The sequence below is a fragment of the Vipera berus genome (genome assembly GCF_964194415.1).
Source record: "Vipera berus genome assembly, chromosome: 2".
NCBI lineage: Eukaryota > Metazoa > Chordata > Lepidosauria > Squamata > Viperidae > Vipera > Vipera berus.
Window position 1 is genome coordinate 33,595,364 of NC_138203.1, and position 11,523 is coordinate 33,606,886.

General features: G+C 36.5%; 1 protein-coding gene across 3 annotated transcripts in view; it reads left to right on the plus strand.

The window, feature by feature from the left end:
• Positions 1-11,164, plus strand: part of CERT1 (ceramide transporter 1) — a 66,731-nt gene extending 55,567 nt beyond the window's left edge. For 2 of the 3 annotated variants that reach the window (XM_081318396.1, XM_081318397.1), the window contains 3 exons: positions 36-165; positions 6,460-6,596; positions 8,261-11,164. In XM_081318396.1, coding sequence (XP_081174522.1) covers positions 36-165; positions 6,460-6,587 — 258 coding nt within the window. In that variant the 3' untranslated portion in view covers positions 6,588-6,596; positions 8,261-11,164. Of the gene's footprint in view, positions 1-35; positions 166-6,459; positions 6,597-8,260 lie in introns of those variants that run through there. The other variant, XR_014025210.1, reaches the window with a different exon arrangement.
• Positions 11,165-11,523: the final 359 nt, after the last annotated feature.

The following is an 11,523-nucleotide window of genomic DNA, read 5'->3' on the forward strand; positions in this document are numbered from 1 at the left end:
TCAGCAACAATGTGAATGTTTGTATTTCTTGACAGACAAACAACCGATGTGTTCGTGCCAAAATAAATATTGCTATGATTTGCCAGACATTGGTAAGTCCTCCAGAAGGAAAGAAGAAAATAAGCAGAGACAACATCCTATGCAAGATTACATATGTAGCAAATGGTAAGGCATGACTTTTTTGAAATGCATATATGGTTGTGTTAGTGTAAAAGGTTCTGATTTACAGATAAAGAACAATACAGATAATAAGATACAAGGCCTATGTACATACCATATTTTCCGGCGTATAAGACGACCCCCTACTTTTTCTGTTAAATTGAAGGGTTTGGGCTAATAACTCAATATTTCACTTCCTGGCACACAATCTGCATATTAACAACTCGTTTAGCATTAGTACCCTTTTTTATAAGTGCCACGATGTTGCTAAAATAAAAGAGGTAAACTTCGTGACCCTCCCAGCCCGTGCATAAAACAGAAATGAAAAGTCTTAAGCCTTTCCGTTCCCAAATACCAAGGTTTCCCCCGGGTTTTGCGCGGTTAAACAAACGGCATTTGCGTATTAATGTTTCTCCACGGAGCACAAAATTCACCCGAATTAAGGAAAGTGGGGAGCTAAAGAATCTGGGGCTACAGGGAATACCTCTGGCACGACAGGCAACCCTGGGAAACATGAGGACTGTAGCGGCACCCTCAGTTCGCACAATCCGATCCAGAAAGCGCCCGGAGGCTCCTTCGTTACTTCTAACAGAACGTCTCCAGGCCCACGTCCCGCCCGCCTCGCCTTTTAAACCCCGCCCCCTTTTCCCCTGTAACGTTTCCCTGCTCCGCCTGCCCTGTGATTTGCCCAGCTTTGCTCCTTCCCCGCCAAAGGGGGGCCTTGCCTTCTTTCCTCTGAGCTCTCTCGCTTGGTGCGTTGCTGCTCTCAGTTCCGCACTCCGTGACCGGGCAAGCAATTCTTCTGGTCGGCACGGGTCAGGCGGTGCCTCGGCGGGAGCAAAGGTGCTCCCTTCCTACTGTTGAGCGGCGTGCCTCTGGGGACCGCCTGCCCCTCCTCTCATCGGGGACCTGACAGCCAGTATTGGAAGCGCAAGCATGGCCAGTCCTAGAGAGAGCAATGGCGGCGGCTGCAGCAGCCGCCCCATGATCTGACGAGAGTTTGCCCTCCATCACCCGTTTGCTGTTGGCCGCTTAACCACGGGTCGCCATCGCCTACCTCCATTCACCCAGTGATCCCGCTGTCCAGCAGAAAAGATCGGAGAGGTGAATAGTATTTTCCGGCGTATAAGATGACTCAGCGTATAAGACGACCCCCAACTTTTGAGAAGATTTTCATGGGTTAAAAAGTCATCTTATACGCCGGAAAATATGGTACATACATGACAATTACTTTTTGTAAAGATACTGCAACCACTAATTCTGTTTAGGAAGACCTGACATTGTTTATTGTTGAAACTACAATTAAATCCAAATGACAATCAAATTTTAAATCATGTTTGGCTTCTTTTAAGATGATAGAGATAGAATGAAGATAATAGGGCAGGAGGGGGTCATCTTTTTCCCAGCTCAGGAGCACATGGAAGGTACATTTTATCTCTTAAGTAAAGAGTCAGGAAAAACTAAAATTTGATTTCATTTACATTTAATAAAATGTAGAAATATTAATGTAAGTTGTCTTCTTTTATATATATAATCACTTCCCTCTTCTAGTACATTCAAAATTACAATTTGAAAACCATTTTTGGATGGATTTGAAGCCCACAACCACAGCTCTAGGAGATTACATCCCCTTTTTTAGAGGCTGTGTTCGTTACATAAAATCAAATCCGGATTTCCTTCTGGCCATGCGTTACATGGAAAACATGCTGTGAAATCTGCCCATTGGGCATGTATTTTATGTACACTGTTTTGTGGATTCATACTCTTAAAGTTTTAAGTGTGTGGTAATAATTGTAGATGGATTGTGAGATGACCCCCACAATTTTATTTAGATTGATCTGTAAATGCTACATTGGGTCTAATTTAATTTCCTATTCCTGTAATATCAAAATGAGAACTGATTTTATTACTTTTAATAATAGTTGTACATAATTAAATTTTTAGGATTTCAAAATTATCTGTGACATGCTTTTTTAAATTGGAAGTATAATCTGCAATCTTTGCTAACCCTAAGCAAATACCATATGAAAATGCAATTCCCCCTTATACCCAAAGCAGTTTAAATCCAACAGTTTATTTTCCTACCTGTCCTACATGCTATTGGATACATTGCCAAAATTTACATTTCTCAGGGTCAGAACTAGGTGGCAATTAGTTGGCAACATAACCAGCATTCATAGTCTTGAGAAACTATAGCTTCCAACTAACTTCCATCCAGTATTTGTTTTTTGATTTTTTTTACTGATTGGTACAATTAGGGGAAAATATACAATGATGTAACCATGGCTCATTGTCAGCGCTGCCTTTTTATTATTGGTGGTAATACTGATTACATTTCACCACGTATCAACAAATTATTATAGGAAAAAGATGATCTACCCATTTCACATGAAAAAGTTTATTTATTTATTTGCTTTTTTGTTTGTTTGTAAAATTTCTAACTCTGTTTCCCAGAAGGATTCTCCAAATATCTTCAAAATTTTTTGAAGCTATTTAAAATAAATTGGAAGTGGTGTATAGTTAAGATACTGTATAGTTTAAATAAAACATTCAGATTAAAATTCTTCTGAAAGTACTATATTTTTAAATTACCCCTTCTCAAAGCTTAAAGTACCATAACATGCAATATCAATAATAAGATTAAATCACCAACAGAGATTTAATCAGAATTCTGGGTAAACAGTTTCCTCCTTAGCTAGCACCAAAGTTTACAATACTTACAATAAATACAAGTACATTGTTATAATCACAGGCATGAGGCATGAAATAAATCATAAAGCAAAAAAGCATTCAATGTAAATAAAATTATAACAACTTCAAAAGTCTGTGCAAAGTTATAACACTAATGTGACTAAAGGTTGTGTAAAGCTAATCCTAAAACTACAACATTGGAGGTATACAGGTAATTGTCTACTTATGACCGGTTGTTTAATGATTAGTCAAAATCTCAAGTGCCTTGGAAAGGATTCTTTATAGCCCATAAAGACTTCTGACTGTCATAAAACATTGTGCCATACATTTTAGGTATTTTGTAACAAACTCACTTACTGAGCTCAAAAAGTGACTCAGCGGTAGCAATAGTAGTTACTAGAGTTATCTTAAGGCTAACTAGTCTTTGTAAAATATCACTTTGATGGACCTTGGGCATGGCTTCAAAGGTAATAATAAGTATAGCTAGTGCCTATTAGACTTGGCCTCATTCTGCATATCTGTCTTATTCCCATGGCCTGGCTTAGTCAAGGGCAAACAGGGAGAGAAAATAATGTTATTAACACAGGTTTTATTATTTGGAACACTATGAAGATCAAAAGTAGCTGAGCTGAACAAAGACGCTATCCCTCCATCATGAAAAGAATAGCAAGAAATTATTTCATTTTAAGTAATATGTGAGCTGCAATAAAAGTAAAATTTGGGTACTGCGAGGCAAGCTTGGAAACCACTCAATCAAACACAAATCTATTTGTTGATGATGGCAGGGAAAAACCTGTCCCAGATAAATTAGAATTTCTCTTTTGGCGACCTAACAACTAGAATTAAGGTTGTTCCAATAGATGTATGATATCTGAAGAACAACCTGATTTAATTACAAGGAGTAAGTAAGCTTAATTGAAATAACTTCCTTAACTTGCTTGCACACTTGCCAGCAGTTACATTTGTGATTTATTATTACTCAGTCCTGAGGGATGTTGGTTCACTTAGTCCTGGGGGCTGTCTGGGCCTTGGACTTCAGTAAAGGCAAAAACCTCAAAGTCACTTTTTAATAGATCCAGGTTATTTTTAAATGGAAACTAATTGCTTGAACACTGAAATGATAGTTTGTGCTGTGAGAAAACATGGTTTTACCATGAATTTAGTTGTGGCCCTCTTACATCAGCAGTTTCTCCTAGTTCTTAAAGAACACCCCAATGATTTTGCTCTTTTTCTATTTTTGTATGTTATTCCTCTTCAAAACCCTCAAATTTTATTAGAGATGAGAAACATGGTTAATTTACTTACTGTTTCTTTTTGTAGAAAAAGTTCATCGATTTTTGGTGGTTTGGCTGTCTTGGAAGAGTTCTCCAAGCCAAGACTCACTCTATGACACTTCTTCCTTTCCCCTTTTCTCCAAGTCAGAAGTCATTTCTCTTTCCTTCTCAGTGCCTGATTCTTCCTTTTCTTTTCTCTCTCAGGAAGTTACAGGTGTATAACTGATTTAATTTGCTTATTTTAATAAGTCATAAACAACACTAAAGAGGCAGCATATAAAACAGGAGCTCACAGAAAAAGATGTTAATAGTTTGCCATCTTGTTTGGGTTTTGTTTCCATTATTACATGTCAAGAGTACAATTGATTTTAAACAGTAGGAGTAAAGACAGTTATGCTTCAGTGTTATATTTTAAAATCACAAAGTTTTGGTATAGTTAGGAAAAATTGGCAAAAAACTTTTTGGCAAATTAGCAAGTGGCTAACTTTCTTCCAAGCAATAGATTAGCCAGATTCACAGAAATTTCTATATAAAAAAGGAAAAAATCAAGCCTCTTTCCATTTAAGTTCAAATCCTTCTAAGTATGTAGTCACATCCATACAGTATCCTTGGCAATAATACCAAAGCAGTTTACCACTGTTTTTTTTTCAATTTTTTTAATACTTCAAGATTCCTTGGCAGTCTTTTGTTTAAGTACATTTCTAGGATCAACTTTGCTTAGCTTTTGAGCCATAAAAATATCTCTGTCAATAATATACAGATAATCCTTGCTTAACTGTCATTTGTTCAGCGACGATTTGAAATGAGGTAGGTAAAATGAGGACCCAGATTGTTGGGGGCAATAAGCTGACTTTGTAATAATGCCGCTTTTGGGGGGGACGAAAGCCCTAATAAGCAGGCATATACATAGAATGAAGGCTATTGGTAAGCACGTTGATTTGTGCTTTAAATTGTAAGCCGCCCTGAGTCTTCGGAGAAGGGCAGGATATAAATGGGATTTAAAAAAAGAATTATGATGATGCTGAACAAATGGCAGTTATGGCTGGTCCTTGAAGTTAAGGCTGTTGCAGCATGTCCATGATCAAAATTCAAGTGCTTGACAGCCTACCTGCATTTATGACCAAAGCATCCTCGTCAACTTCTGACAGCTACCTATTTTCTCTCCCCCATCTCTGCCTTTCTGACTGCTCTGTGCTCTGGTATTGCTGCCTACCCCTTCCACCATGCACCACCTCTAACTTTTGTCTCCTGCTGCTGACAAGGCAGGTCCAGCCAAGGCAGCTGCTGGCCACTAAAACTTTGAGGTTTTAGGTGGTGGAAACCAGGTTGGCTAAAAGGGAAGAAAGGTGGGTGGGAGGAATTGAAACTGAGGCAAGTGTGACAAGGCAGGAAAAGCATGAAGTCTCTGTAATAGTGGTGTGATCCTCGCCCAAGAACTGCAACCAGAAATACTGGAGCTGCCATTGCTAAGAAATTCAGTCACGTGATGTTTCGTCTAAATGACATTTCACTTAGTAATGGAAATTCCAAATCCAATTAGGGTCACTAAGCAAGGACAACATGTAGATGTTTTACAGGTGAAAACAAACTTTGCAATGGCAAAAGTTGCCCTGGGTTCCTTATTTGCTAGTAGGAATTGTATAAAAATTTCTTCAATTTGTCCAGTAAATGGAATTGGAAGAGATGTTAAGGAGTTCTTTGTTTATGTCTTGATAAAAATCACAGTTTAACAGAGTATGAGTTTGTGTTTCAATATTACCATAATTACAAGAGTAAACCTGATGGGATAATATTCATGTAATTTAAATTACATGAATATTAATTCATGTAATTTATGTAATATTAATTACATGAATTAATGTAATTTATGTAATATTAATTCATGTAATATTAATTAATTAATATTAATTAACTAATATTAATTAATATTAATTAATTAATAGAGCCTTGGTGGAGCAGTGGGCTAATGCCTCCTTAAGTAACACCAGCTGCCTGCAATTAGTGCAGGTTCGCATCCCACCAGGCTCAAGGTTGACTCAGCCTTCCATCCTTCCCAGGTAGGTAAAATGAGGACCCAGATTGTTGGGGGCAATTAAGCTGACTTTGTAATAATGCCGCTTGGGGTGTGTGTGAAAGCCCTAATAAGCAGGCATATACATAGAATGAAGGCTACTGCTAAGCTTGTAAGCCGCCCTGAGTCTTCGGAGAAGGGCGGGATATAAATGGAATTAAAATAAAATAAAATAAATTCTCGTCAGATTTTCTTGTTTGTGAATTTGCCACTCCACAAAAATACAAACATATTAACCACTTAAAATCTCATCTTTATTTGTAGTGAACCCTGGAGGCTGGGCACCAGCTTCTGTACTACGGGCAGTAGCAAAACGAGAGTATCCCAAATTCTTGAAACGATTCACATCATACGTACAAGAAAAAACAGCCGGGAAGCCTATTTTGTTCTAGTATTATCAGGTATGTATAATCGCTTTGGTTTTTGCCATGTATAATTATTTCATCATTAATTATATAGTCACTTCAGATATACTAAAATATTTTCCTGCTTAGAATCATTCGTTTCCCCCCCCTTTCCCTTTAGTGTCCAGTTTCTAAAATTATAAAATGACTTATCTTTGATATGACTTGCAATAAGCAGGATACCCAAAATAAGTGTTTTCCACAAGAAGAAATTTATTTTTATAGTTGATTCCAAAATCTTATAGTAAAAGCCAATATTCCAAATTTATCTGTACTCTTTATTTATAAACAGTTGATAACTGTTTATAACCACATCAAAATCTTATTTAGGCTTCTTTCTGTTTATTTCAAATTATTTTAAGTTCTTAAGCCTATAATTTTTTTTTGTTCAGAGTTGGGGGGAAAACTCACCTGATGACTTTTTAGATTTATAGTTTTGAAGGTCTCTAAAAGCTTTAAGGTAGTTGATAGGTAGTGATTAGAAAACCAGTTTTGCTCCACTGCAGTTCCAAGAAAGATGACTGATCCCTTCATCTCCCAGGACTCAAACCCACAGTTTCCTCGCAAGGGGGAGCTGTCGGAAGCATGTGTGGGTGATCTTATCTGGAGAGGATCTAAGGAACCAATATATTCACTGGATCCTGGGACTTTCCTTGGTCTTCAGTTCTGCTTTCACAAAGCTGTCTTCAGTTTGGCATACCTCCCTGGAAATTGCACCCACCTTGCATTTACAATGATTATAGCATCCTGCAATCATGTTACCATCATTTGCAACCTGCACAGCCAGCTCCTGACAAGCCAAAATCAAGGAGAAAAATCAGCAGGAAGTTGCAAGTCAGTCATGTGATGTCATGCTTAATGACCCATAGTAACCTGATTAATAACTGCAGCCAGAATTGGCATAAATTGGTACAGTCACATGATGTTGCACTTAAGTACTGCACCACTTAATAATGGAATAGCCAGTCCCTATTGAAGTTGGTAAGTGAGGATTACCTGTAAACTTATAAGCATCCTTCCTGACAGAACTAAATTTTGCAAAGTTCAGAGGAGGAATAATTCAGATCAGATAAATAGACTACCAACAGATCAGTGTAGCTCAATATAGTTTTCACCTTGTCAGGTGCCTGATCCAGGCCACACATAGCAAGAGACAAGATAAGAGATTGATTCCCAGCAACCATTTAAGCTTCCAGTCACCTCCTGATTTCAGACTTTAAACAAACTGCAAACACTGCAAGGCAATCCCACTTGCACGGGGAAAGCTTCAGTGGAATGTAGGCTGAAAATGTCTGCAGGTCACCTGGTGAATACTACCTTGGTACTGATCTCCCCAAACCCAGAGAACCAACTAACAAAAATTCATCAAAATCATCTTAATTTTGATGATTTTGTGACATCATAAATAGAATACCTGTAAATAAATTAGTTGTGATGTTGAAATAAGACAATCAGTGTGAGTTGTGCTTAGCCATGAATGCATCCAATTCAACAGCTGGCTTTGTTCAACTAGAGAAACACATTTAAACCAATCTGTGGGTACCTTTGCTTTTTTGCTTATCAAGGGGAGAAGCTGCAGACATTGGCCTCATTCTAGCTTTTACTGGTACTGAACACAAGTGAGAAACTTCATCTATTTTCCCCTTTCTCCCTCTACCTAGTGATTGGAACAAGGCTGTGTGAACATTCCATTTGGAGAAATGAACCAAAATGAAGGCTCCAAGCTGGAACGTAGGATCTACAGTCTTATGGGCCAAGTCCTGCATTCTGTACACAACTGAAGAATACTGCAATGCCATGAACTTGAACTTTCACTGTCTTCTGCTAGTTCACTTTGCTGAGTTGATGTGTAATTATAAAAATACATGTGTTGATACATGTATATGGCTCTGTTTGCTTGCTCTAGAGGAGAATACTACAATTTTGGGTCACCAACTTGGTTCATTGCTTTAACTTTTGAATAATTTGAGGAGATTTCATTTACTGTGGGACTTCATAAGACATTTGCACAGTTCTTGTTTTTGTGTATGTCTAAAAAGCACAAGAGACAAATACACATCTAGCATACCATATGTGCTTTATGTACACAAAAACATGTTATAACTTTCTTTCCCATCAGGTTTTCAGTAAATTCTGTGTCCTTTCAGAGGGAATTTGTGTATGCTTTGTATAATCACAGTTCATTGCTGCTGAGTTTCTATGAGAAATCATATTATGTAAAACCTCTCTTAAAATATGAGGGCTGTCAGGATCTTTATGACTTGCCTTTTCTATAGTCTTGCTCCTATGAAGACCTTCTGGGATCTGATGGAGTAGGCATGAAAAGCTTTATTTTTTTCAGATATCTTTATATTTCTATTTTTATTTTTAGTTGTGTAATATGTGCTATAGTAATTTAGTTCCAGAACATGATCCCAAAAAGATATATCTTCTGGTGATATCTAAAGTTATTACTAGATACTATATAAGAAGACCTGACTGCCAGAAAACAGCTACTGCTGTATCTTGCCCAGATTGTGTGAATATGGGCTACTTTCTAGCAATTGGAACTTACACTGTGTAATATTTATTGAGTTAAATTGGCTTGCTGAAGATAACATTCCCAGTCTTGAAAAAAATGTTGTTGTTTAGTCCTACACTTTGTTTCCTGTTGAGTAAAGCTATGCTATGAGATTCATATATTAAAACTTGCCATACACGTAATATTTGCCCCATGATCTGCCTTGTCAGATATGAAAACAAATAAAATCTAGAGAGAGTTCCTCTTAGTTGCTATGAGAAGTTAACTGTCAAGGATCTGACTGTCTTTAATATCAACAAATACAATATATGAAGGGTGAACTGTATGAAAAGACTGGTGGTACTTTTGAGGAAATGCCTTGGGTCGTACTTTTAAATTGAGATTAGCCAGATGACCTTATTAGCTGTCAGCTTGTGTATATACGGTATATAAAGAGAGACAAAATTTGGATATATTTTTGAAAACAAAGCAGAAAGTCTTTATTTCATATAGAGTAGCTCATCCCTGAAAATAAATATACTTTTTAATGAAGATTCAGCTAATGAGAATCTTCAAGGTTGGAAGCAAGTTAGTTTGGGTATAAGCTGATGTGTCTTTGGTACACTAAAACAGGCACACTCTAAGGTTGTTTTATGTATGTGTATACAGAATTCATGCTTTTTAGTATCCTTCATTTGCCTTTCTCTAAATAATGTGCATGGGAAATGCCTTACTACAGAATAATTCTGATCATGATTTAAAATGTAGAAAAGTGCCTATAGGGTAATGCTGGCAAGGCAAAGAGTAAAGATGATGAATTAGATCTGTTTACTATCTCACCAGTAAGCATTTTGTATACCATTTCTGATACCTCAGATAAGTTTAATATTTTTGCAATCAACTGGAAAAAATATTTGTTCACCATAGCCACTGATGGGAACTTCAATATCAAAATATTGCTTAGACCCTGAAAACAAAATCAACAATTTGCTATTCCTGATTATGATCATGGAACACATGCAGATAACTATTATTTAATTGGATAGCTTTATTTTAGAAAGAGATGGAAAGTTTACAAAGCAGTTTATAAATCTTAATGTCATTAGTTGCATTTGCACTAAATGTGATGTATTTTGCAAATCTGTAAATAAAAATTACACTAAAAGATACTATTTGTAAACTAAGCTTTACTTTTAGACAGGTGATGTCACTTCATTACAGCTAGCCCTGCCCAATCTGTCTTGAAATTTCTTAGGATGTATAATAAAATAATTGTGGTCAGTGCTTGACTAGCAGTTCTTAATGTTTATCCAGAAATAGAATTTTATTTTTAGTTCCCAATTGATTATTGATTTTTTTTCATCTAGTGCATCCATCTACCTGATACTTCACAAGTGGCCATCTTTTGCTATAATAACTGATGAGCAAATTATAGTCCCTACACGTTTAGTTTTTTTATGAGCTAAACTATAGTTAAATTCTGTGGATGTAGGTGGCTTTACTGTATCTCTTTAGCTTATTGTTCCAAAGACTGAACGGCCACCAGAACCAATATTAACATTAGAATTCTATCAAATGTTGGAGTTTCCTCTTTAACTGGGAAGGGACAACATATTGAGACCTATCTGGTTTTTAAAAATCTTCTTTATTATTACATTTTGCAATCTGACTAAATGTTATAAAATCTTTGAAGGGGTTAGGGGTGGAATGCTGGGTCATCGTGAAAGAAATTTCTCTTACCTTATTAAGTTCAGCTGACTTGTAAGAAGATGTACTGGTACTCATTAATCAAATGGTTAAGTCAATTTTTCACAAATCTTTTTGTCAACTGTTGGTTATATAAATGAAGCTGTATCTGAGTTATCATGTTCAACTACATACTCAAATTATAAATCAGTTTCTAGAATGTCCCGAGTGTGTAAAATGTGACTGTTCTATGATAGCTTTATGATCCTGTTAACATTAAAAATAAATGACTAAATGGAGTTGCCTCTTCCATATTACAATCACAGATTTGAAAACCAGTATTTAAAAGTGCAAAGTATTAAAATATATTACAAACACGTTTCTATTTTGTATTTATTTTTAATACTCAACACTAGCATTACATTATTTTATTCTAAAAAAGAAACTTTACTCCTAGTATGATGCAGTTGCTTTTATGTGTGTCTGTGACAAGTGGCCAAACTTTGGTGACTGAAAGGCATAAGTAGCAATTGGACCATGAGTGAGGTTGGGTGGGGTTAAGATTTGTTTCTGGAGTGTTTTATTTCCCCCTCCCCAATACTTTTATCATAGGAGGCTTTGTAAGCCATAAAAATATTAAGGGCCACATGCATCTATCTTCCTGTCTACTGAAATAAATGTGATTCAGAATTTATATAATAGAATAAGAAAATTTTATATAACTCAACTGGTATTTAG